General features: G+C 43.7%; 1 protein-coding gene across 2 annotated transcripts in view; it reads left to right on the top strand.

Moving 5' to 3' along the window:
- The first annotated feature begins 670 nt into the window (after positions 1 to 670).
- Ube2h (ubiquitin conjugating enzyme E2 H) overlaps positions 671 to 27749 on the top strand; it is a 128476-nt gene continuing 101397 nt past the window's right edge. For both annotated transcript variants that reach the window (XM_004661211.2, XM_004661210.2), the window contains exon 1: positions 671 to 818. In XM_004661211.2, the coding sequence (XP_004661268.1) occupies positions 766 to 818 (53 nt within the window). In that variant the 5' untranslated portion in view covers positions 671 to 765. The remainder of the gene's footprint in view (positions 819 to 27749) is intronic.

The raw sequence follows: 27749 nt of genomic DNA, 5'->3' as shown, positions 1-27749 counted from the left end.
GGTAACGGCACTGTCAGTTTGGGGTGGGGGTGGGGGTGGGGGTGGGTGGTGTGTGTGTGTGTGTGTGTGTGTGTGTGTGTGTGTGTGTGTGTGTGTGTGTAGGTTGGGGGATGGTTGGTAGAGGACTGTGGGGAAGGGCAGGAGGGGAAAGAGGAACTACATTTCCCAGAAGCCACTGGGAGGGGGGAAAAAGCCCACGCCTTGGCGGCGACGCTCCACCCCTTTTCACCCCGCGGCTCCGCCCCTCGGATTACGTCACAGAGGTGACGTCACGACGCCTAGAGCGAGGCTGAGGGTAGAGAGAGGCCGATCGAGCGAGAGCCGTCCGCTTGTGGCGGCGGCGGCGGAGGAGGCGGAGGCGGAGGAGGAGGAGGAGGAGGCGGCTGCTAAGGAGCTGGCGAGCAGGCGAACGAGTTCTGAGAAGCAGGCGGGCAGGAGGGAGCGTGGCACGGCGCAGAGAGAGGAGCGTCCGCGTCGGGCCGCGGCAGGAACCACAGCCCCAGGGGCGGAGAGAAGGCAGAGCCCGAGCGGGGCGCCGCGGGTCCCCACCCCCACTCGGCCGGGCAGTGCCCGGTGTGTTCCCCCGTGCGGGCGGCGGCGGCGGCGGCGGCTGAGCGGACCCCACTGGACCGCGGGCGGTGTTGCCACCTTCCGCCGAGGAGCCGGCGCGGCCGCGGGGCCCTCAGAGCCGGGCCCGGGGCCCCGTGACAGACGGGCCGAGGAAGGCAGAGAGGCGGCGGCGGCGGCGGCGGCGCGGGCGACATCATGTCATCCCCCAGTCCCGGCAAGAGGCGGATGGACACGGACGTGGTTAAGCTGTATCCTTCGTGGACGGGGGAGGGGGGGAATTCGAGCTTACGTGTGGGGCGGGGTGGGGGATCCCCAGGCAAAAAGAGGCTCCCCCCCCCCGAGGCCACTGTCCGAGACTCCCTTCCTTCCCTCCCTCCATCAGTGCCTACTGCGGCCCCTTGGCACCTCCCGGGAGGAGCCGAGGGCCTTTTCAGCCTCTTCGCCCCCCTCCCCAACCTTATCTGCAGACCCCTGAAATGTGGGTTGCTCCTCGCTTTTCCTGCGTCCTACCTCCCCCACCCCACCACCCCAGGGCCTGTGACTTGACCTCCACGACGTTTGGAACTCCCAAGGCGGCCCTTGGCGGGGGGTGGGGTGGCGGTGGTGGCAGGAGTAGCCACCTCGCACTTCACCCCTGAGCCCATCTTCGGGGACTTTGCCTCCTATTTGGTAGCTATGGATATATGGACTCAACATAGAAATCCCTAACTGGGGCTCCTTCCTCCTTTTCTTAAGATGCTCCCCCCCCACCACCAATCTTTCCACTCACAATGTCTCTCCAACTGGGGTAACTTCAGCGACCTCCTTTATCCCTAATTCCTTTCTATATTAGGAAGAGAGCAGTCTGCTCAGGGCCCCTCTTGTAATAAAGAGCTCTGTGTGTTTTAAATCAGACACTTCTGTTAAGCTTTCTGGTCCATAGAGCTTTTCTGTATTCCTTTTTCACTGACAAAGCCTATCCCTCCCATAGTTGTATGCTATAAGGACCCCCATCCCTTCCAGCAGGCCACCCTCCATATTGTGTATCTGACAGCTGTGAGGAAGGAGAGAAAGGAACTGTTGGACAGAATAGCTCCCGGACTAGCCACTTAAGCAAAACTTCTACAGTGAGGGCAAGGTTCTTGGGGACTGCCTGACCTGATCTTGCCAAGTGACACCCTTTATTTTCTACCCCCTCCCCCCAACTTGATAGTTGAAATGGAAAAGCTATAAACTGATAAAAGAGTCAGGCAGTGGTTTTGATTGGAGTCCAGATTGATTTTATTTCATGACCAGCTAGAGAAATTCGCGAAGGTTCTTGAGGCGAATCAAGGATTTTTTTTTTTTTTTTGAGGGTTAATTGGGGGGGGGGGAAGCCCAGTGTTCTAAATAGCTAATCCCCTGGGAGAGGGGAAATAGGGGTGTGTGCGTTGGGGGGGGGACTGGCAGTGGGTGAAAGGCTGTTGAAAGTCCTGTCTCCTGTTTCTCTTTCTGCCTCACCCCATCCCCCCTCCGTTTCCCCCTGTTGCAGGATTTTGTTTATATAACTCAAGTTGTTTGGCTAGATTCTTCAGGTGAATTCCTTCTTTCTTCCTTTGATTTGTTGCTGGTTTTGATTGATTGACTGTTTTACCTCTTTCTGGAGATCAATGATGGTTGTCAAATAGTCGGTTACGGAATTTGCTGAAGTTTAAAAAAGTAGTTTTTGCATATAGTTTTAAAAGAGGGGGTCTGGGAAGGAAGTCGCCTTGGAGATATGTATATATATATCTTTTCAGGAATAAGAATGCGTTTTTGTTTTCTCAGGGAAGATTTGGCTGGCAGTGAAGGCTAGTAGATAAACTTGTATGTTTAGGATTTGGGTGAGGGGGTAATGGCAGGGATCAGAGAGAAGCAAGTGTAATGTGCCAGATATATACCTAGGCACCAACCCTAGCTTTTTGTGGCTGTGATTGTTCTGTAATTATGTGAATGGTACCAGTCATGTTGGCTTTTCATAAGGTCGCAGGAAAACTTGTAACTGTGGCTGTGTGTACATTTTACACAAAGCAGTTTGGGGCTATTTTTGTTTAGAAACTAGGAAATGACATGGTGGCAGACCCGGGAGTTATTTTTTATCTTGAATTGAGAGTTCCTGTCACACCTAATGCAAATTTTTTACCTAATGTGTGTAATTGGGATGGAGTGGGGAGAGAATTCCAGCTGTTTTTGATTGATGTCAGATCCTCAGATTGCATACATAGATTTCTAAAGGCTCAAGGATAAAGAGTAAGGCCTAACTTGACCTGATGCCTTTTCCATACAGTGCCTTTTGTTCATTTAGTAGTTGTGGCATCTAGAATGATTACGGCATTTAGGAGTCCGGGGTGTGGGGGGTGGAGAGGGAGAGGGAAACAGACAAAGAACAGCAGGGTGTCTCTTTTTTCCCTCCCCCTAAGTGGCTTATTTCATAGCTTATTTTTAGTAGAAGATGAAGAAAGGCAAAGATGCTTTGGCCCTTCTGTTCTTTCCCCACCTTCCTTCTTGCTGACAAAAGAAAGCAGGGCTCTTTAAAATTGTAGATCTCTGGGAAGGATAACAGTCTGGGTATTTGAAAGCTAGAGGTTATCTTTGTTTCGTGTTTGGTTATTTTCTGGCCTAATGTAGTTTGGAAATTAAAAATTTTCAGATTTCCTTGTGTGTGTGTGTATAAAAGGGTGAGGGTGAGATATTTTGTGACCTCCTTTCTCAAATTACATCAGTAGGCCCAAATGCACTTCACAATTTTTTATTAAGGTATACTCAATAATGAAAAATTCAAGGGAATTTCCCCAACCTACTACTGAGGGCCAAGGGTTAAAAAGGAAATATGGTGGAGAGGATGTAGAAAGAAAAGATCTGAAGGAATGTACAGTACTTCTTACTCTCGTTGCCCCTTGATGATTTCCGTGGTGTGGAGGCTGATAGCTGGTTTCATTGCAGTCTCTTGTTTCAGCCCATTTTTGGCTGTCTCCTGGGCGTAATTATACCACCAGGATTTACAGCCTGGCAGGGAACCTATGTAGTACGAAAGTAGCGGTGTGGGGGTCAGGGGAGAAGATGGGCCACGGCCTTCTACCATCTTGCTATATTTTTCTGGACACTCTCTCTCCTTGTTGTTTGGAGTCGCTGATAATTTCTTTTGTGAAGGGTTGGTAGAATGAGAGCCGACTCCCAAGTTATGCAGGGAGTGAGTGTTTTGCACCGATGCCCTTAATAATCTGGGCGATTATGCTCTGAAACTCTGACTCATTCATTGTTTCCCTTCTGATCCTCTGAGAAGGGTTGTGCAAACCTTCCCAGGAGCCTACAAACTGATTTACATGACTTTTGGGTGTTGTAGGAATAGTCCCAATCAGAAAACTTGTGGTTATCACAAATCCTGTGCAGTGGCCTGGTAAAGTGCGGCCATTTGCTTGTAAAGTCAGCTAAGATTGCCAGCACGGGTTCACAAACCTGGGGGATTTCCATCTCCAGCCTACTGATGATTTAGTGTGTCTAAGAATGGGGACTCTGGTGACCTTAAAGCGTGATTTGCCCTAAAGGAATATCGGTTTAAGTTCTCCTGGTGGAGGAACAAACAGCTCAGATTACATGGGTTTCCTTGTTGGTGGGGGTTACTGGTCTCACCCTGTTGCACAGCCGCGGTGATCCTTTTATCTATGAACCAGTGGCCCCAGCTGAAGGCTAGAGCTGCTTGTTTTGGAAAAGCGTATGCAGGCAAAAGGCCGCAGGCACAGCTCCTCGCAGCTCATTGGCTGCTCTGTTACTACCCGGAAAAGGAGGAGGGGTGGAGCTACCAAACAGCTGATGGAGTGTGTGACAAGAGTGTGTTTACATACAAAAGACTTGGGGGCTGGGGAGTCCTAGTGAGCTGCTTTCAGGACTGAATGTATTTTCAAGGGGAAAAAAAAAGAGGAAAAACTGAATTTGTTAGATCAAGAAATGTTCAGAAAAATTAAAGTTAAACCAGAAAAGTGGACCTGATCATAATGGGGACTTGGCACATCCCATATTTGTCATTGGTGTAAGATTTGGAAATAGGGATACCAAGATTTTTCAAAGATTGTCTTTTCCAAACAGAGTACAGTAGCAGTCAGGGTATGTCCCTTTAAGTGTGCTTAACTGACTTCTAGGCTGGAGGATTCAAAAGTGTGGTAGGAATCCAAGCTGATGACAAAAGCTTCGAGAGGTAGGAAAGGGGCAGTGTCTTACTAGTTATTAGCAGCATGTATAGAAATGCTGACGGCTGCATCAGTGTTTCAGGTTTTTGTAACAAGTTCAAACCCTTAGATATTTGTGCACCTTCTTTGTGTTAGGCACAGTGCTTGGGGAGGGTGGATTAGTTGTGAAAAGTTCTGTGTGGGTGGTCATGGTGCTTCCGGAATTACTTTAAAATATTTTCTTTTAAATCAGAAAAGACATTCTGTATGTCACATCACTATTGTATGAATAATCTGTGTTTTCAGAATTGACTTTTTAAAAAGTAGAGAAGTGAAAAAGTAAGCTCACATGGTGGGATGTATGTGGAGATATGAACTCTTGTTTGTTTGTTATATAGACAGTAGATATTAGAAAAACAAAACAAACCAAACATTAACGTGTATCCATTTGTCGTTGACTTTAACTTTTGTATTCTGTTAATCAGTAGTTAGTAGTCGTTGTTACTCTTTAATTTGTGTTCAAAGTGTAGACAATCTTTTAACTGGCTCATTGTCAATTGGGAACCTGTGGTTTGCCTTTTATTTCCTGTGGCCTTTCTTAGTGAGTTAGTGAGATGAAAGTTGGAACAGTTTTAAAAGTTAAAGAGCCAGGGGCTGGAGGGTTGGCTTAGCGGTTAAAGGCATTTGCTTGCAAAGCCAAAGAACACAGGTTCGACTTCTCAGGACCCACGTTACATGCGGGGGAGGGGGGACACATGTATCTGGAGTGCGTTTGCAATGGCTGGAGGCCTTGCTGTGCCCATTCTCTCTCTCTCTCCCTCCCTCTTTCTCTGTCAAATAAATAAAAATAAAATATATTAAAAAGTTATAGAGCCGGATGTGGTGGTGTACACCTTTAATCCCAGCGCTTGGGAGGCAGAGGCAGGAGCATATCTGAGAGTTCAAGGTGAGACCCTACCTTGAAAAACAAAACAAAAAGTTAAAGAAAATAAAATTTAAAAAAAATTAAAGATTTGGCAACGCCCAGTATTCTGGATTTGTCTTTGCTGCCTAGCCCTTCATGACAGATACATCCGACTGGCTTTGGTAAGGCAGGAGCCTACATGAGTAAGCGTTCACAGCTCAGATCTGAGTCCTGCAGTGCAGTTCTAGTAAGTTATAGACAAGCCTTAAAATTCAGTTTTCTTTTTCTTTTTTTTTTTTTTAATAGGCTTTTGAGGTAGTCTCCCACTCCAGCTCATGCTGACCTGGCTCTCACTCCGAAGTCCTAGGCTACCTGGTACTCAGCAGTTCTAGTTTCATCCTTCCGAGTGCTGGGCTTTTTTTTTTTTTTTCTTTCAGATACTTGTGACCTTGTACATGCGCCACCTTGTGCATCTGGCTTGTGAGGGTTCTGGGGAGTTGAACATGGATCCTTAGGCTTTGCAGGCAAGCACCTTAGCTTCTAAGCCATTTCTCCAGCCCAAAATTTAGCATTTTTTCCCCTTGGCTTTTCAAGGTAGGGTCTCACTGTACCCCAGGCTGACCTGGAGTTCACTAGGTAATCTCAGGGTGGCCTTGAACTCACAGTGATCCTCCTACCTGTCCCTCCCAAGTGCTGGGATTAAATGTGTGTGCCACCATGTCTGGCAAATTTAGCTTTTAAGGGGGAAAAAAAAAATCTGCAGATGTGCAATTCAGATCTTACATTAAAGTGCATACATTTTTACCTATAGACTCAAAATGTATGCTTTAATAAAATACTTTAATGAAAAGACTTAGTTGGATTATGGAAGTAATATGGTAATTGAGGAAAATACAGGTTACAGACAGGGAAAGAAAAGTCACTCATCATCCTATCTTTTATAATGATTCTCACACCTGAGAGAGCTCTTAATCACCTGGAAGGTCTGTTAAAACAAATTACTGGATCCCACCTTGGAGTTCCCTCATTCACTTGCTCTAGTGTGAAGTCTGAGAATGTATGTTTATCTAAGAAGTTCACAGGGGTGACTGAGGCTTCAGTTTAATAATTACTGTCTTGAACTACTAATATCCTGGTGGATTTTCCTGAGTCTTGTATACTCCCAAGGATATAATGTTTTCAACATTTTGACCATATTATATGTATCTGTTGTCTATCTTACTTTATTTTTTAAGGAAGGGTCTCTAGCCTTGGTTGACCTGGTACTCTGTAGTCCCCGGCTGGCCTGGAACTCATGGTGATCCTTCTGCTGCCTCCTAAGTGCTGGGATTAAAGGTGTGCACCACCATACTCTGCTACTCTTTATTTTAATTTTTTTCTGTTTTTTTGTTTTTTCAAGGTAGGGTTTCATTTTAGCCCAGGCTGACTTGGAAATCACCATGTAGTCTCAGGGTGGCCTTGAATTTATGGTGATCCTCCTACCTCTGTCTCCCAAGTGCTGGTATTAAAGGTGTGCACCACTATGGCCAAATTTGTTTATTTATTTATTTATTTTGGTTTTTCGTGGTAGGGTTTCACTCTAGCTCAGGCTGACCTGGAATTCACCATGTAGTCTCAGGGTGCCTTTGAACTCATGGCAGTCCTCCTACTTCTGTCTCCCAAGTGTTGGGATTAAAGGTGTGCGCCACCATGCCCGGGTCTAAAATATTTTTAGTTGAAAGCAGAGAGAGATGAGAGAGAGAGAGAAAGAGAGAAAAGCTGGGCTTGGTGGCACACGTTTTAATCCCAGCACTTGGGAGGCAGAGGTAGGAGAATTGCCATGAGTTCGAGGTCACCCTGAGATTACATAGGTAATTTAAGGAGAGCCTGAACTAGGGTAAAACCCTACCTCGGGGAAAAAAAAGACAAAATGGATGCACCAGCGTCTCTAGCCACTATAAAGGAACTTTAGACACATGTGCCACCTTTTATCTGGCTTTGCGTGGGTACTAGGGAATTGAATTTGGGTTATTAGGATTTGCAAGCAAGTGCCTTAACTGCTGAGCTATCTCTTCAGCCCTAATATTTTTATTTTATTTATTTTTGGTTTTCCAAGGTAGGGTCTCACGCTAGCTCAGGCTGACCTGGAGTTCACTACGTAGTCTCAGGGTGGCCTCGAACTCTGCTTCCCGAGTGCTGGAATTAAAGGCGTGCGCCACCATGCCCAGCTTAATACACACACACACACACACACACACACACACACATATATAATTTCTTGTTGTTGTTTTTTTGGTTTTTCGAGGTAGGGTCTCACTCTAGCCCAGGCTGACCTGGAATTCACTATGGAGTCTCAGGGTGGCCTTGAACTCATGGTGATCCTCCTACCTCTGCCTCCCAAGTGCTGGGATTAAAGGCATGCGCCACCATGCCCAGCTAGTATATATTTTTTAAAATATATTTTATTTGAGAGAGGGAAAGAGAGATTGAGAATGGGCAGGCCAGGGCCTCCAGCCACTGCAAACAAACTCCAGATGCATGTGCCCCCTTGTGCATCTGCCTTATGTGGGTCGTGGAGAGTCAAACTGGGATCCTTTGGTTTTGCAGGCATACACCCTAACTGCTAAGCCATCTCTTCAGTCCCCCCGGCTTAATGTTTTTATTTTTATTTGCAAGCAGAGAGGGGAGTATGGGTATGCCAGGGCTGGGTACTGGAGAATCACTTCAGGCTGCCGGGCTTTGTTAGCAAGCACCTTCATCTGCTGAGCCATCATTTCAGCCTTATGCTTACCTTTTAGAGAGGTGGTCTTACTAGAAAATGCAAGTTATTTATGACCATATTCCTAATGTGTCACTTCAAAAAGTCACAAAACAAAACTACTTAATAATGAAAAGTGTGGGCTGGAGAGATGGTTTAGCGGTTAAGCGCTTGCCTGTGAAGCCTAAGGACCCCGGTTTGAGGCTCGGTTCCCCAGGTCCCACGTTAGCCAGATGCACAAGGGGGCGCACGCGTCTGGAGTTCGTTTGCAGAGGCTGGAAGCCCTGGCGCGCCCATTCTCTCTCTCTCTCTCTCCCTTTATCTATCTTTCTCTCTGTGTCTGTCGCTCTCAAATAAATAAATTAATTAAAAAAAATTAAAAAAATGAAAAGTGTCCCCCCCCTTCAAGGCAGGGTTTCACTCTGGCCCTGGCTGATTTAGAATTCACTCTACTCTTAGAGTGGCCTGGAACTCAAGGTGATCCTTCTACCTCTGCCTTCCAAGTGCTGGGATTAAAGACATGTACTACCACGCCCGGCACAACGAAAAGTTTCAGTTCACTAATTTCAAATGAGGGAGAGAGAAAGGTAGTTACAATGCCAGCTTTGACAGTTAACCTAGAAAGTAGTACTTTAGGAGAATGTTATTTTTTTAAATATATTTTATTTCTTTATTTATTTGAGAAAGGGGGACAGAGAGAGAGAGAGAGAGAGGGAGAATGGGCATGCCACGCCCTCCAGCCACTGCAACTGAACCTCTGATGCATGCTCCCCCTTGTGCATCTGCCTTACGTGGGTCCTGTGAGATCGAACCAAGATCCTTGGGCTTTGCAGGCCAAGGCCTTAACCACTAAGCAATTTCTCCTGCCCAGGAGAATGTTATTTAATGTAATTCCTTTAAAATATTCAGTTGGGAAGATGGCTCAGCTGTGAAAGGTTAAAGGTGTGTGTAAAGCCTGTCAGTCCTGGTTTGATTGCCCAGTCCACATGTACAGCCAGACACAAAATTGTGCATGCATTTTGAGTTCATTTGCAGAGACAAGAGGCCTTGGCACACCTGTAACTCTCAACTTTATCTCTCCTTGCTATGAATTAAGTATTTTTAAAAATATTTTATTTATTTGACAGAAAGAGGGGGAGAGAGAATGGGCATTTCAGGTCCTCCAACAACTGCAGATGAACTCCAGACGTGTGCGCCCCCTTGTGCATCTGGCCAGCGTGGGTCCTGGGGAATCGAACCTGAGTCCTTTGATTTGGCAGGCAAATGCCTTAACTGCTAAGCAATCCTTCCAGGGCAAATAAGTATTTAAAAAAATACTTTATTTATTTGACAAAGAAAGAGGCAGATAGAGAGAATGGGCCTCCGGCTGCTGCAAAGGCAAATAAACTCCAGATGCATGGGTCACCTTGTGTATCTGGCTTATGAGGGTCCTGGGGAATTGAACCTTGGTCCTTAGGCTTCGCAGGCTAATGTCTTATCTGCTAAGCTATCGCTCCAGCCCCCAAATAAATATTTTTAAAATAAAAAAAATACTGAGGTCAGGTGTGTTGGTGCATGCCTTTTAAAAAAATTTTTTTTGGTTCATTTTTATTTATTTGAGAGCGACAGACAGAGAGAGAAGGAGGCCGAGAGAGAGAGAGAGAGAGAATGGGCACGCCAGGGCCTCCAGCCACTGCAAACAAATTCCAGACGCATGTACCTCCTTGTGCATCTGGTTAACGTGGGTCCTGGGGAATTGAGCCTTGAACCGGGGTCCTCAGGCTTCATAGGCAAGTGCTTAATGGCTAAGTCATCTCTCCAGCCCCAGGTACATGCCTTTAATGCCAGCACTCCAAGGCAGGGGTAGGAGTTAGTCAAGGCCACCCTAAGACATAGTGAATTCTATCTAGGTAAGCCTGGGCTAGTGTAAGACCCTACCTCAAGAAACAGGTAACAACAACAAAAAACCCTTCAATTAGAATAACAGTTTAGTATCACAGTTTGACAGTTATATTCAAGCTATCTGCTAAAAAGTTAACCGTAAGAGCCTGGCATGGTGGCACAATTTGCAATCCTAGCAACGTAATCCTAGCAAGGCTGGAGAGAACTCAAGGCCGGTCTGGGCTAAATAGTGAGCTTGTCTCACACAAAATTAAACATACCTACCACATGACACTGCTATTTCTCTTAGCCCAGAGAAAACATATGTCCACACAAGTGTTCATAGCCTCCTAACTATGAACTACAAGTAACCCAAATGCCATCAAGCATCATGATACAGGGCTGGGGAGACGGCTCAGTGCTTAAAGGTGCTGGTTTGTGAATCTTGACAGCCTGGGTTTGATTCCCCCAGTACCCATGTAAAGCCAGATCTCCAAAGAGGCACATGCGTCTGCAGTTTGTTTGCAGTGGCAAGAGTCCCTGGCATACCCATATTCTCTCTCTCTTCTCTCTCCATCTCCGTGTCTGTCTCAGATAAAAAAAATTATTGTTATTATTTTATATTTTTTGTTCATTTTTTATTTATTTATTTGAGAGTGACAGAGAGAGAGAGGGACAGATAGAGAGAGAATGGGCGCGCCAGGGCCTCCAGCCACTGCAAACTAACTCCAGACACATGCGCCCCCTGGTGCATCTGGCTAACGTGGGTCCTGGGGAATCGAGCCTTGAACCGGGGTCCTTAGGCTTCACAGGCAAGCGCTTAACTGCTAAGCCATCTCTCCAGCCCGTTTTTTTTTTTTTTTTTTTTTTTTTTTTGAGGTAGGGTTTCACTCTAGTTCAGGCTGACCTGGAATTCACTATGTAGTCTAAGGGTGGCCTTCAACTCATGACAGTCCTACCTCTGCCTCCCCAGTGCTGGGATTAAAGGTGTGTGCCATCATGCCTGGCTGTTAAATTATGTTTTAAAAAGAAGATATAAGGGCTGAAGAGATTGCTCAGTGGTTAAGGCACTTGCCTGCACAGATTAAGGGCCCAGGTTTGATTCCCCAGTACCCATGCAAAGCCAGTTGCATGAAGTGGCACATGCATCTGGAGTTTATTTGCAGTTGGAGTAGGCCTTGACACACCCATTCTGTCTGTTGTCTCTCCGTTTGCAAATAATAAATAAATATATATATATATTTTTTTGTTTTTGTTTTTCAAGGTAGGGTCTCACTCTAGCCCAAGCTGACCTGGAATTCATTACAGAGTCTCAGGGTAGCCTCAAACTCACAGTGGTCCTTCTATCTCTGCCTCCTGAGTGCTGTGATTAAAGGTGTGTGTGCCACCATGCTCAGAAAATAAATGTTTTTGTAAAAAAAAATATATATATAAATTCTTGGGTTGGGGAGATGTCTCAGTAGTTAAGAGTGCTTGCTTGCAAAGCCTTATAACCTGGGTTTGATTTCCCAGTACCCACGTAAAGCTAGACATGAAAAATGGCATGTGTCTAGTATTTGTTTCCAATGGCAAAAGGCCCTGGCATGAACATGCACATGTGCAATTTTTTTATTTTTAAAAGAGATAAAGAAATATGTATCTATAACTTAATGTACATTGTGTCAATAAAAAAAGAAAAGAAAATCATGATACCTGAAGTAATTGTACAGCATTTGCCAGTTAGATCTGTGTGCTCATGAATGTAACACATTTAATCTATCGACTCACAGTAGGCATTTTAAAAGGCCTTATGCTCAAAAAGGTTAATTTCATTCTTACTCATCAGAGAAAAATGGCAAAAATAAAACAATCAATGACACAGCCAGGCATGGTACTATAATCCCAGCTTTCATGAGACTGAGGCAAGAGGATCAGAAATTCACGGCCTAGAGTGGTAGCATGGCTGACTGCTCTAAGGGTCTGAATTATGAAATTGAAGGCCAGCCTCAATGATAAAGCATACAGCAAGTTTGAGGCTGGCTTGGGCTCCATGCAACCCTGTCTCAAAAGCAAAACAAGGGACTAGAGAGATGGTCCAGTGGTTAAGGCACTTGCCCGCAAAGTCTAAGGACCCAGGTTTGATTCCCCAGTACCCGCGAGAAGCCAGATGGGTTAGGTGGCTTATGTGTCTGGAGTTCGTTTGCAATAGCTGGAGGTCCTGATGCACAATATTTTCTCTGTCTCTCTCTGCTTCCAAGTAAGTAGATGGCTCAGTGGTTAAAGGTGCTTTCTTGAAAAGCCTGCCAGTCTAGGTTTGATTCCCCAGTACCTATGTACAAAGTGGCATATGTGTCTGGAGTTCATTTGCAATTATTTTTATTTTATTTTACTTTAGAGATAGGGTCTCATGGTAGCCTAGGCTGAACTGGAAATCACTGTGTAGTCTTGGGTTGGCCTCAAGCTCATGGCAATCCTCCTTCCTCTGCCTCCCTAGTGCTGGGATTAAAGGTGTGTGCCACCATGCCTAGCTTGGATCATGCTTTTATTATGTGCATTTTCAAGGTGTCTTGAGTTATAGAATCTTCATTGTCATACCATAAATAAAAACTAGAATCCAGAGTGCTTGGTTCCCACTACCTCAAAAGTAATTGTGTTGCTACCAGACCTAGTGAAAACTAAACTGAGTTGTTTTATCCCAGTGGTACTCCACTGGTTTATGGATTTTGCTTTTCAGTAAGTTGACTTTATATTGTATAGACAGTTGGTTAATTAAAAAACTCATAATTCACTTCCATCGTAGCCTTTAAAATGTACGTTCAGTTGGGCTGTGTCCATTAGAGATCAGCAAATGTTAATGTAGTTGGATGTCATGTTTTATGGCTATATTGTTCAATATTTCATACCCTTTTGCTAATCTTTGAGATTAAATCTGCAAATAAATTAGTAATTCTCCTTGATGACTGAGGTTGAAACTACATAACCCTCTGTTTCATTCCAAAGGAAAGAAAGATTTGTGGGTTTTCTTCTTTTTTTATTAACAAATGGTCATTTTCATATGGCCTAGGTTCTCATTGCTGTGAATTGATAGATCACTAATCCAAGGTAAGAATTTACTCAGAAATCATTCCGTGCTATAGATTTTGGACAATCTGGATTAAAAAAAATTTTTTTATTTTTGAACCGGGTGTGGTGGCACACACCTTTAATCCTAGCACTCAGGAGGCAGATGTAGGAGCATGCTGTGAGTTCGAGACCAATCTGAGACTACAGTTAATTTCAGGTCAGCCTGGGCCAGAGTGAGACCTTACCTTGGCCACCCTGAGACTATATCATTAATTCCAGGTCAGCCTGGGCCAGAGTAAGACCTTACCTTGAAAAAAAAAATTTTTATTTATTTATTTATTTATTTTAGTGGAGGGGAGAATGGGCATGTCAGGGCCTCTAGCTGCTGCAAACGAACTCCAGATGCATGTGCCACCATGTGCATTTGGCTAACGTGGGTTCTGGGGAATTGAACCTGGGTCCTTTGACTTCACAGGCAAGTGCCTTAACTGCTAAGCGATCTCTCAGCCCTGCAGTCTGGATTTATATGACAAATATATTAAAATAGATGAACACAGGAGGGGCATACATTTTAAGTGTTTTATATTTTCTGACAATATTTTTAGTTGTTTTAAGTTGTGGCAGTATTGTTCTTAAGTATACTTACAAAATAATTTTCAGTGAGTTGAGGGGAAAAGACTGATTTTGGAGACAACATTTCTTTTTTTGAAGCAGGGTTTCACTGTAGCCCAGGCTGGCCTTGAACTCATGGGGATTCTCCTACCTCAGCTATCTGAGTACTGCGACTAAAAGGTATGCACCACCACACCTGATGAAGACACATCTTTATTTTTATTTATTTATTTGAGAGAGAGGGCATGCCAGGGCCTGTAGCTCTGCAAATGAACTCCAGATGTACGCACCCCTTGTGTATCTGGCTTACGTGGGTCCTGGGGAATTGAACCTGGGTCCTTTGGCTTTGCAGGCAAGTGCCTTAGTTTGCTAAGCAGTCTCTGCAGTTCCATGTCTTATACTTTTCAAAAGGCAGTTATTCTGGGCCTAATAGTGCAGGCCTGTAATCCTAAGTACTTAAGAGGTTAAGGCAGGAGGAGCCACAAGTGCAAGGCCAGCCTGAGCGACTTAGTGAGACACTGTCTCAAAAAGTTAAGAAAAAATGCTACATGGCTAAGGATAGAGCTCAGTGGTAGAGCATTTGGCCTAACATGCCTGAGTCCTTAGGGTTATCCCTGGTACCACATGTCTCGGGGAGGTGTTCAGTTCTCTTGGAGCATGGGCTTGATTAGGATTAAAGATAATGAATTTATTAACTTTGGCCCTTGAGTGTGTGTCTTTTAAATACTTAGTTTACTGGTTTAGGGACTTGCCTGCAAAGCCAAAGGACTCAGGTTTGATTCTCCAGGACCCATGTAAGCCAGGTGCACGAGGTGGCACATGTGTCTGGAGTCCATTTGCAGTGGCCAGAGGTCCTGCTACGCGCTGGCACACCCATTCTTGCTCTCTCTCTCTGAAATCAATCAATAAAAATTGTTAAAATGCTCTATTTAGTTAAATGGGGGTCATTTTACTACATACTGAAAGTACAATGGCAGTTTACAAAAAAAATGTATTTGTGGGAGTTTGAGTAGTTCTGTGAAGTGGCTGCTCTTGGGGAATGCCATTTTTATATGAAAACATGCCTGACCAACTGGTTACTGAACCATGGGTGTCCTCAGCATTCAAAAATGAATTAATAGCATTCGAGAGGCAGAGGTAGGAGGAGTGCCGTGAGTTTGAGTCCACCCTGAGACGACATAGTGAATTCCAGGTCAGTCTGGGCCAGAGTGAGATCCTACCTTGAAAAACAAAAAAAACAAAAACAAAAAAAAAAAAAAAAAAAAAGAACAAAGTCTGTTACTTACAGGAAAATTAAAACATAGGTTGCCAGTGATAAAATAAGTCCTTTAAAGGAGAATATAGAATTTTAGAGGACTTTTTTCAGTCACTATCTGATTGGCAGTTTTCTGATACATTTCTCACAGTCCCCCCCCCACACCCCAGGTAGGGTCTCGCTGTAGCCCAGGCTGACCTGGAATTCACAATATAGTTTCAGGGTGGCCTTGAACCTTCACAAGGACCCTCCTACCTCTGCCTCCCGAGTGCTGGGATTAAAAGTGTGTGCCACTATTCCAGTTTATGACAAATTTTTGATATTGTATGGTGTCAGTTTTGGAAAGATCTGTTAAACTCACTCATTTTCTTTTTCACTAATTTTTTATTTTTTATTTTTTTTTGGTTTGTCAAGGCAGTGTCTCTAGCCCAGGCTGACATAGAATTCAGTATGTAGTCTCAGGGTGGCCTCGAGCTCACAGCAGGTCTCCTACCTCTGCCTCCCGAGTGCTGGGATTAAAGGCATGTGCTGTCACACCTGGCTCATTTTCTTTTTTAAAAAATATTTATTTAATCCCAGCACTCGGGAGGCAGAGGTAGGAGGATCGCCGTGAGTTCAACGCCACCCTGAGACTACAGAGTTAATTCCAGGTCAGCCTGGACCAGAGTGAGACCCTACCTCGAAAAATCAAAAAAAAAAAAAAAATTATTTGAGAATGAATGAGAATATGGGCACAGTAGGGTTTCTTGCTGCTACAAATGGTTGCTGGGGAATCAATCCCAGGCCATCAGGCTTTGCAAAAGTAAGTGCCTTTAACAGCTGAACCATCTCTCCATCCCCAAAGTCATTTGTTTTCTGAATGATGAGTACACGGTAGGAAATCATACTTGGCTAAAAGATTCATTCAAACTAAAGGTAGATGAGTGGATTGTGTGTATATGGGCATGTGTGTGCTATAACAGCTGTGTATAAATCAAAGGATAGTTGGAGGGGGTATGGGTCCTCACCTTTCACTTTCTTGGAGGCAGAGTTTTTCTTTATTTTGTTTTTGCAAAAGCCAGACTATCTGGCTGGAGAGCTTTGGGATTCTCCTGGCTCCCCGCCCATTGCCGTGGGTGAGTTGGGATTACAGACACAGATAAAGCTTGAATCCAGCTTTACGTGTGTCCTGGGGATGTGGACTCTGCTCTACAGGCCTGTGCAGCAAGCACTTTTAACTGCTGAGCCATCCCCCCAGCCCTAGACCAGTGGATTTTACTGTAAGTACGGAGAAGTTCGTTGGTACAATTTCAAGTTTCATATTGCAGTTAGCTTTTAGGAAATTGCCACTTTTCAAGTTTTGGAATATTATCGAGGAAATATGTGCAGAATTATCTGAAATGTCTATTAATCTCTTGTCCAACTATATTCACGACCCATTTGCTAGACCGCAGAAGCACATGATGATCCAGCTTTCTTCTATTAATTGGCCAGACATTAAAGCAATTTACAATGCTATTCAGAATACCATTCTTACTAAGTTGTTTTTGTTTTGGAAAGTATAGTTTTGTTGATTTGTCAAGCTGGGCATGGTGGTGTGCCTTTAATCCTAGCATTTGGTAGGCCCAAGGTAGGACCATCACCATGAGTTTGAGGCCACCCCGAGACTACAAAGTGAATTCCAGGTCAGCCTGAGCCGACTGTACTATTTCTTTTTTTTTTTTTTTAATCTTTTTAAAAAATTATTTTTATTTGAGACAGAAGGAGAGAAAGAGAGAGAAAGATAATGGGCATACCAGAACTCTAGCCACTGCAAACAAACTCCAGACTTATGTACCATTTTGTGCATCTGGCTTACATGGGACCTGGAGAATCGAATCTGGCTCCTTAGGCTTTGCAGGCAAGCGCCTTAACCATTTAGCAATCTCTCCATCCCTGACTATACTATTTCTAATTAAGAAGTTTTAATAGCTGGGCAAGGTGGTGGACGCCTTTATTCCCAACACTTGGGAGGCAGAGGTAGGTGGATTGCTGTGAGTTCAAGGCCACCCTGAGACTACATAATGAATTCCAGGTCAGTCTGGGGTAGAGAGCAAGATTCTGCCTCGAAAAACCAAAAAAAAAAAAAAAAAAAAAGTATTAATATTTCTAATATAGTAGGTATTATTCATATAAAGAGAGTTCTTTGAGGTCCTTAGTTTTTTAGTGTATCTTTAATATTTTATTTATTTATTTGAAAGGAAGAGACAGAAGAGAGATAATGGGTGTGCCGGGGCCGTCAGCCACTGCAAACAAACTCCAAATGCATGCACTACCTTGTGCATCTGGCTTACGTGGGTACTGAGGAATTGAACCTGGGTCCTTAGACTTCACAGACAAGGACCTTAATCACTAAGCAGTCTCTCCAGGCCCCCCCCCCTTTAATATTTTAGAGTGTGTGAGAGAGAATTGCATGCCAGGGCTACTACAATTGAACTCCAGACACTTGTGCCACCTAGTGGGTATGTGCGACCTTGCTCTTGCCTCACCTTTTGTGTGTCTGGCTTACATGGAATCTGGAGAGTTGAACATGGTTCCTTAGACTTCTCAGGCAAGTGCCTTAACCACTAAGTGATCTCAACATCCCCTGTCCCTGTTTGTTTGTTTGTTTGTTTTTTTTAATACTTATTATTTATTTGAGAGAGAGAAAGGCAGATAAAATGAGTGTACTGGGGCTTCTGGCCACTGCAAATAACCTCTAGACATGTGTCACCTTGTGCATCTGGCTTATGTGGGTCCTGGGGAATCAGTCCTTGGCTGCCAGGCTTTGTAAACAAGTGCCTTTTAACCATTGAGCCTTTTTTTTTTTTTTAAAGAGTGAGAGAGAATGGGCAAGCTAGGGCCTGCAGCCATTGTGAAGGAACTTGATGTGTGTGCCCCCTTTTGCACATGTGGGACATTATGCTGTTGCCTCACTACATGAGTTCTTAGGCTATGCAGGCAAGTGCTTTACTGCTAATCCATCCCTCCAGCACCCCCCCCCCCAAGTTTTAAGTGTAGGGAGGCCTTTACAGGGTTCAGGTTCGATGCTGCAGCCATGATGGAGCCTGGCTAGAGCTGGGACTTGATACCAGTGTCCACTACCTTTTAAATTTAATTTTTAATTTATTTTAATTAATTTATTTATTGATTTTTTTTCAAGATAGGGTCTCACTCTAGCCCAGGCTGACCTGGAATTCACTATGTAGTCTCAGAGTGGCCTTGTCCTCACAGTGATCCTCCTACCTCTGTCTCCTGAGTGCTGGAATCAAAGGTGTGTGCCACCACACCCAGCTAATTTTTTATTTTTGAGAGAGAGGCAGAGAGAATGGGTGTGCCAGGACCTTCAGCTTTGCCTGCTGAAAATGAACTCCAGATGTGTGCGCCCCCTTGTGGCACATTTGTGACATTGCATGTTTGCACCGCTGTGCATCTGACTACATGGGACCTGGAGATTTGAACATGAGTTCTTAGGCCTTGCAGGCAAGTGCCATTAAGCCTTTTATCCAGCCCCATCCTTTATTTATTTATTTATTTTTCGAGGTAGGGTCTCGCTCTAGCCCAAGCTGACCTGGAATTCACTATGTAGTCTCAGGGTGAACTCGAACTCAACGGCAGTCCTCCTACCTCTGCCTCCTGAGTGCTGTGATTAAAGGCGTGAACCACTATGCCCAGCTCATCCCTTAATTTTTTATTTGAAGATAGTCTCATATATCTCAGGATGGCCTCAAATTTGCATTGTAGCTGAGGAGGTATTACATGTGAAGTGAGCCATCTACAAACTGAGCTGTATATCCAGCCAGCCTTACTTCCTGCAGGTGTATACAACCTGTGGCCCATAGACCACATGTGTCCCAGGATAGCTGTTAAATATAGCTGAATACAAAATTGTAAACTTACTTAAAACGTAAGGTTATTTTTTTTATTTATTTATTTTTTTTGGTAACTGAATTGCTCTGTTCTTGAGAATGAATTTTTGTTCTATTTTTTTTGTTCCCCAAGAGTGAATTTTGTAGATGATAATGTCATGTTATAGTGTCAAAAGGTTGGACATGCCTGGATGGCGCCTAAGACCACAAAGTTTGAGAGCCACTACTCTAATAAATATGCTTTGAAATAGAGGTTGTCACATTGTGATGAAGCTAGGACACACTTTAATTGTGCCCAGCTTAGTGCCTGGCTGATTGGTAGGTTCCTTATAAAGTACATGAGTCAGACTGAACTTAATTATACAGTAAATCATGAAAATATACATTGAGCCTAGAAAGAAAATTGGTGTGTGAAGATGGCAAGCATTTTTCTGTTAGTAAACAGTGTCAGGTTTGCATCATATTTTCTACATTCTAAGACAGTTTTTTTTTCCGCATCTCAGCATCTTTGAAATTGAGATGTCTGAAAATTGGTGGTGAGTCACTTTAATGGAGCTTTTTTCTTTTTTGGTGTGTCATGAAATAATGATGTGTTTTATGTGATGAAATACTGAAGTGTTCTTTTTATATAAAAAGAAAGAAACGTAGTGGATTGCAGTTTGGTTCCTGAGCTACAGGATGTACTGCAGTAGATGTTGTTTTTACCAGGTACTGAATTAACTCTGGTCAGTTGACAGTAGTCCTGTTGGAATATTCCATTCATAAGTAGTTATTCCAAGCCAGAAGGCTAGACTTCAGTGTTAGAATGTAGGCTTTACATTTTCTTTATTATTATTATTATTATTATTATTATTATTATTTGGCTTTAGAGGTCTCACTCTAGCCCAGGCTGACCTGGAATTCATTATGTAGTCTCAAAGTCACAGCGATCCTCCTACCTCTGCCTCCTAAATGCTGGGATTAAAAGCGTGCACCATCATGCCCGCCTTGAATATAGGTTTTAAAGTAAAGTAAGAGTCAGTCATGCTGATCCATACCTTTAATTCCTAGCACCCTGCAGGCTGAGGCAGAAGGATCAAGACCTAAAGGCTGAGCCAGGCGTGGTGGTGCACACTCTGCTCCAGAGGCCAGTGCCTGAGACTACATAGTGAATTCCAGGACAGCCTGGACCAGAGCAAGACCCTACCTTGAAAAACCAAAAAAAAAAAAAAAAAAAAAGACTGTAGGGATATTGCTCAGGGGTAGACACTGGACTAGCATGCACAAGATCTTGGGTTTGGTTCCTACCCAACACTACAAATACACATACTGTATAAAACTCACATCAATCTTGCTTTTTAAAAATTTATTCAAAAAAAATTTATTCGTTTTCTTGCAAATATGCATGCACATGTGTGCAGAGTCCCTAGCCGCTGCAAACAAATGTCCTTGTGGCTTTATGCAGGTGGCTGGAGAATTGAGCCTTGGTCAGCAGGCTTGAACCCCTGAGCCGTCTCCCTCATCTCCCTCTCCCTGCTGTTTTGTGTTTTAATGTTTGTTTGAGAGGTGGAGAGAAAAAGATCGGGCACAAGTGGACCTTTAGCTGCTGTAAACAAACTCCAGACACATGTGCTACTTTGTGCATCTGCCTTTATGTTGGTACTGGGGAATTGAACCAAGGTTGTCAGGCTTTTGCAAGCAAGCACTTTTAACGTTGAGCCATCTCAACAGCCTATTTTGTTTTTTTCTGAATATGCAGAGCTGCTTACCTTTCTGTTTAATCAGATTGTTGATTTTCATATCACCTCACCCTCACATTCTAGTGGTTTTGTTTGGTTGGTGTGTGTGTGTGATTTTTGAGATGTCTTGCTATGTAGCCCAGGCTGGCCTTGAACTCCAGATCCTCCTACTTCCTCCCAGTTACAGACATGTGCCATCACAAATGAGGTGTTACTTTCTTGTTGCTATGATCTGACAATAATCAAAGAGGTTTCTTCTGGTTCATTTCGGGGGATTATGGTCAGTCACGGCAGGAAAGGCATAGTGGCCGACAGCTCCAGGGAATAGGAGTGCGACAGTTGCTTGCTCACGTCTCAGTGGCTTAAGAAGTAGTGGAAGTAGGGGTAAGCCATTAACAGCAAACCCTGCCCTCCAGTGATTCCAACTAGGTCTGCCTCCTTAAAGGTTCCACAGCTTTTCAAAACCGCGCCACTAGCTGGGAACCACATGTTCAAATATAGGAGCCTGTGGGGGACCTTTCACTTTGAAACATCTGGACCTCCCTTTCTTTTCCCTTCTCCCTCTCTTTTACTTCCTTTATCTCCCCCCCCCCACCTTGTGTGTGTGTTTGTTTTTTTGAGGTAGGGTTTCACTCTAGTCCAGGCTGACCTAGAATTCACTATGTAGTCTCATAGTGGCCTTGAACGCACGACAGTCCTCCTACCTCTGTCTCCCAAGTGCTGGGATTAAAGGCGTGCGCCACCATGCTCGACTTCCTCCTCTCTTTTAATCTCAAACAGGTCCGTTTAAAGCTGTTAACTGAGCCAGGTGGTACCTGTAACACCCGCACTTAGGAGGAGGCTAAGGCAGGATAGTGAGTGAGTTCATACACTTAAACATAAGTGTGAAACAGAGATTGGGCTTTAGAACATTATGGACTATTTTAGGGATTTTTTGGGGGAGGGGTGGGGGTTGCTGCTGTTGAGAAAAATCTCACAATGAGCCCAGGGGAACTCACTTTGTAGTTAAGGTTGTTCTTGAATTTTGGCAGTCCTCCTCCTATAGTGCTCAAGGCATGAGCCACCACATCTGGCTGCAGTTGTGTCTTAACCAGAAAGGGCTTCCTTAAGGAAGCCGGTGTCATAGAGACAGGATAAATAAGAATGAGACGTGGTTGGTTGCTTTGTTTATTAATGGCTCTGAGGATGTAAATGAGTTAGTCTAGTGCTGGGATTAAGTCTGTATTAGAACACAGAATGTGCTACTGAGATTGTGTGGGCTGCTGTAATGTGAACAGGCTGAGCTTTGGTCCTTACCTACCTCTGGAATCCGTTAGATTTCATACATGGCATTTTTCTGGAGGTGTGATTTCTCATCAGTCAACTAAAGGGGAGGACTCAGAAGTACATACCTACAGATGTTGAAATCCCCAATACCACCTCCCCCACTAACCGGTGCTAGGCAGTGCTGTACCACTCAGCTATATCCCGCACAGTTTCGTTTTCTTTGCACCTATCTTTTCCTTGGATTCTTTGTCCAAATAAATGAAGAAAATGCCTATTATCTGTTTTGATGTTTGTATGAAACAATGTATGTGAAGACACTTAACCATGTAAGAGTTCTGAAATAAGGTAGCCATGTAAGAGGAAGTTACCAGATAGGCGGCGAGGTGTCCACCGGGGCCCAGACCTTTCTCTGTGCACCTGGATACTGCATGCCTTCTGTCTAAAGAGTCTCTTCTGCTCTCACATTAGTGTTACGTGCAAGAGGGGAAAGAGAAGAACTAACTAGCTTTTCTTCTTCCCTCAAAGTTTTATGGAACTTACCTGAGTGTACCTCCCAACAAATTGCACTGGTCAACCTGGGCAAGAAATGTGAGCACCTAACCCTAGTTGTAAGAGAGTGCTGGACTGCACCAGCCTGGTACCGAGGAGCGGGACTGCTGCTAGACACCTGACTGTGTGGCCTTGGCCTTTGGGAGCTGATTTTCAAGAGGGATGTGAGAGGAGTTGAAACCTTGGCCTAAGAGATGCCTTGCAGTGCTGTAAGTACAGCTTGATGGACTATTCTGGTCAGAATTGAAAGACCTGAATGCAGTAAGAACTATGGACTGTGAGGTTTGGCTTATGAGGGTGAGAAAGAACTTTGCCGGGACTGGGCTAGCAGTTTGTGTGGGAAGCTTGCTCTTATGCCCATGTCCTGAGAAGTTGTGCAGGGTTGCATTGCGTAGAAATGGACTGGTGTGAGCAGAGGGGTATGGCACAGAAAGAAAAATCTTTGAGTGAACTGCTGCTCATTCAGCTGCAATTGGGAGATGACACCCTTTGAGACTGGGCTAGCTGACCTGCACTGGGGCAACAGAAAGAATGTAGACTCTTTTGAAGGGGCCTGAGTGCTCAAGAAGTGTCCTGTTCTTCAAAGTCTGCTTTATTCCCCCCTGGATTAACAAATTAGCACCCTATCTGGTATTGTGAAGTATAAGTAATGCAGGAAAGGGAAGGTCATTGAGTTTGCAACACGGTCTTGTTTTGGAAATGGCCATGGGCAGTGTGAAGCAGGTTTGCTTGTTGCCTGCATGGAGACCCCATGGGGCCATGAGGATGAACCGTGGATTTCAGTGGAGACCCAGTGGAGATGCCGGGACCACGAGATGGCTGCTAAGGAGAGTTGCCAGAACCTGATGAAGACTGAGTAGCCTAGCTGGAGGGGCGGAATTGGAATGCGTGACACTTTATTGCTGGTTAGAATTAGAGACTTGTCACTGGCTAGAGTTGTTGTACTTGGAGCTACAGAGTTTGGTGTTTGCTTAAATCATGTATTTCTTTACTGTGCCCAATGCCATCTTTTGCAGTATGAATGTTTATTCTGTGCCATTATGGGTTTTTTGAGGTTATTTTTTGGTATTGTGGTTCAGTTAAAAGATCTTGGACTATGGGGATGTTTGAACATCATTAGGGTTGATAAAAACTATGGGGACTTTTAAAGTTGGATGAATGCACTGCATTTTTTTTACATCATGTATAGTTACCAGTTTATGGGGGCCAGGTGCTGAATGTGGTGGTTTGATTCGGGTGTCCCCTATAAAGTTTGGTTTTCTGAATGCTAGGTTCCCAGATGATGGAGGTTTGGGAACTAATGCCTTCTTGAGGCAGTGTATTGTTGGGGATGGGTTTATGGGTGTTGTAGCCAGTTTCCTCCTGCCAGTGTTTGGCACACTCTCCTGTTGTTACTGTCCACCTTATGTTGGCCAGGAGGTGATGTCCACCCCTCTGCTCATGCCATCGTTTTCCCTGCCATCGTGGAGCTGACCGTTGAGCCTATGAACAAAAGACCCCCCCTTTTTTTTCCCCACAAGCTGCTCTTGGTTGGGTGATTTCTACCAGCAATGTGAACAAAAAAAAAAAAAGAGAGAGAGAGAGTGAGTTGAGGCACATGGCTTTTTTTTTTTTTTTTTTTGCATTTGGCTTTACGTGGGTACTGGGGAATCGAACCTCAGTCCATTGGCTTTGCAGGTAAGCACCTTAACCTCTAAGACAGATCTCCATTCCTGAAATGTATGTTTCTTTTGTTCCAAGTTCTTTAGGTTTTACTTTGCTAGGGAACTAGACTTAGGTGATAAAATGTTTTCTTTTGAGCATTAAAGAAGAAAGTGAAATGTTAATCTTTCCATTTACAGTTCAATGATTATTTTCACACTTTAACTCAGAACCTGATTTCAGAGTTTGATTGCTTTTGGTTGTTGGTAGAGGAGAGGCAGGGATAGTGGGAATCTAGCATTCAATTTAGTCTTTCCAATAGATATGTTCTGTCTGTATAGACATTTTGCACATAACACATATATGTGAACAGTATTATGTACACAAGTAATACACTTTCACAGACACATATTTCTAGGAAAAAGAACTTCAAAATGTTACGAAATAAATCTGAATTTTATCTTCACAGATAAATTTTGGAAGTAAAAATAAATTATGCAACTTATTAGTTTCTTGGTAAGAAATTGGAGGTAAGGAAACCCTTGACACCTTCATTTCTGATTTTAAAATTAGGCATTTGAGCTGGATGTGGTGGCACACACCTAAAACCAGCACTAAGGAGGTTGAGGTAGGAGGATTGCTGTGAGTTCGAGGCCAGCTGGAGACTAATTCCAGGTCACCCTGGGATCAAGTGAGACCCTGCCTCAGAAACCAATAAGTAAATAATTAAAATAAAATATGACAGTAAAATGTAGCTACATATTTGCAGTGTGTTTCAACATGGTTTTGCATAGGAAAAGCAGGAACATTACCCTTTCTTTTCTACTAATGGTTCCCTGGAACTAGAAGTGTTGCAAGAGTATATCAAAGTGTGTGGTTTTCTACGTTTAGGTTAAATTTTGGCCAACTCTAAAGCTCTGGTAATTGTTAGTATGAGAGGTGGTAAAATTGAGGAATGATATTAGTGGTCCTTGTCTGGTGTGGAAAGTAGCTAGTTTCAAAATATTTATTTGATTCTGTCCTGTGTAGCAAAGCATATATGTTAATTTATAATCCAGAGAGGTGACATCAGTCACTTCCTGTCTCATTTCAGTTTTGCTTTTCAGGTGTATCTGGACAGATACATAGATATGTATATAGATATGTGTATAGGACACAACCTTGTTAGAATTGTATCAAATAATACTTAACTTCAAGCAGCAAATTTATTCCTTGTTCTATGATTCCCAGGGCTAAGAATAATAGATATTAGCCCTTTGTGGTGACAGCACTTGTCATACCCTCATTTGGGAGGTAGGGGCAGGAGGATCCAGAGTCCAAGACTGATTTCTGTTACATAGTGTGTGTGAGGCCAGCCTGGGCTCCATGAGAACCTATCTCAAAAAAAAAAAAAAAAAATTAGAATGCTATATTTTAGAATCACAGCTATCAGACACTTATAATTGATTACTGGGACATTTTAATTATTAGCTATGAGCAAAGTGATAAATTGCAGACCCTTAAGCCTAAATTTGGCTTTTTTAAAAATTTATTTTTATTTACTTCTTTGAGAGCGACAAAGAGAGAGAATGAGAATGGGGGTGCCAAGGCCTCCACCCAGTGCAAACGAACTCCAGATGCATGTGCTACCTTGTACATCTGGCTTACATGGGTCCTGGGGAATCGAGCCTCTAACTGGGGTCCTTAGGCTTCACAGGCAAGTGATTAACTGCTAAGCCATCTCTCCAGCCCTAAATTTGGCTTTTTTTTTTTAAATTTTTTTTTTTTGTTTATTTTCATTTATTTGAAAGTGACAGAGAGACAAAGAGGCAGATAGAGAGAGAGAGAGAATGGGCGAGCCAGGGCTTCCAGCCTCTGCAAACGAACTCCAGATGCGTGCGCCCCCTTGTGCATCTGGCTAACGTGGGACCTGGGGAACCGAGCCTCGAACCGGGGTCCTTAGGCTTCACAGGCAAGCGCTTAACCGCTAAGCCCCTAAATTTGGCTTTTGATAGGCTGAGTGTACCTTTTTGGACATGCTTAGGATATGAGTTTTTTTCAGATTTTGAAACATTTGCATATTCTGGATAAGGTAATTTGGGATAGCCACTCAAGTTTAAACACAAAGTTCATTTGTTTTATTTATGCCTTGTGTACATAGCCCAAGGTATTTTTACACAAATTTTTAGTAATTTTATCATGATGTAGGATTTTCTAATTGTATTATGTAAGCACTCAAAGTTTTAGAGCATTTGTTATTTTCAGATTTTAAGTATACTTGTCTGTATTGGTGATATGATTGATAAAGTCATGATCCATTTTTTAATTTTTTGTTTATTTTTATTTATTTATTTGAAAGTGACAGAAAGAGAAAGAGGCAGAGAGAGACAGAGAATGGGCACGCCAGGACCTCCAGCCATTGCAAACGAACTCCAGATGCATGTGCCCCCTTGTGCATCTGGCTAACGTGGGGTCCTAGGGAATTGAGCCTCGAACTGGGGTCCTTAGACTTCACAGGCAAGTGCTTAACTGCTAAACCATCTATCCAGCCCATGATCCATTTTTTAAAAAATTTATTTGAGAGAGAAAGAGGCAGAGAGAGAGAGAGAGACAGACAGACAGACAGACAGACAGACAGAGGGAGAGGATGGGTGTTCCAGGGCCTCCAGCCACTGCAAACAAACTCCAGATGAATGCCCTGCCCCCTTGTGCATCTGGCTTACATTGGTCCTGGAAAATCAAACTGGGATCCTTTGGCTTTGCAGGCAAATGCCTTAACTGCTAAGCCATCTCTCCAGCCCTCATGATACTTTTTTTTTTCCCCGAGGTAGGGTCTCACTTTAGCCCAGGCTGACCTGGAATTCACTATGGAGTCTCAGGGTGGCCTTGAACTCACGGCAATCCTCCTACTTCTGCCTCCCGAGTGCTGGGATTAAAGGCATGGGCCACCACACCCGGCCATGATCCATTTTTTGATTTTATAAATTATTGCATACAGTCATGAAGTATCTAAGCTTATATAATAGCAAGAGAGGGCTGCTTTCAGTTATGATTAATGATATTGCAGAACCAGTTGTAGGTTGGCAGTAGTATTCACAATATTATTTATTTATTTATTTTTGGTTTGTTTTTTTGAGGTACGATCTCACTCTGGTCCAGGCTGACCTGTTATTAACTCTGTCATCTCAGGGTGTCCTTGAACTCGTGGCAATCCTCCTACCTCTGCCTCCCGAGTGCTGGGATTAAAGGCATGCACCACCATGCCCGGCGTATTCACAATATTAATACATAGTGGTGGGCTTTTATGTTTGTTTGATTTTTCTTTTTTTTTCTTTTATATTTCATTTATTTGTTTATGAGTGAGAAAGCGAGAATGAATGGGCATGCCAGGATTTCCTGCCAATACAGAAGAAGTCCAGATTCATGTACTACCCTGTGCAGCTGGCTTTATGTGGGAACTGGGGAATCAAACCTGGGCCATCAGGCTTTGCAAATAAGTGCCTTTTACCACTGAGCAATCTCTCCAGCCCTTCCTCACCATTTTTTTTTTAATTTTTATTAGCATTTTCCATGATTATAAAAAAAATTCC

The sequence above is a fragment of the Jaculus jaculus genome, chromosome 10 (genome assembly GCF_020740685.1).
Source record: "Jaculus jaculus isolate mJacJac1 chromosome 10, mJacJac1.mat.Y.cur, whole genome shotgun sequence".
In the NCBI taxonomy this organism is placed as follows: Eukaryota; Metazoa; Chordata; class Mammalia; order Rodentia; family Dipodidae; genus Jaculus; species Jaculus jaculus.
The sequence above is the reverse complement of the archived record's forward strand: the minus strand, read 5'-3'. Positions and strand labels throughout refer to the sequence as shown.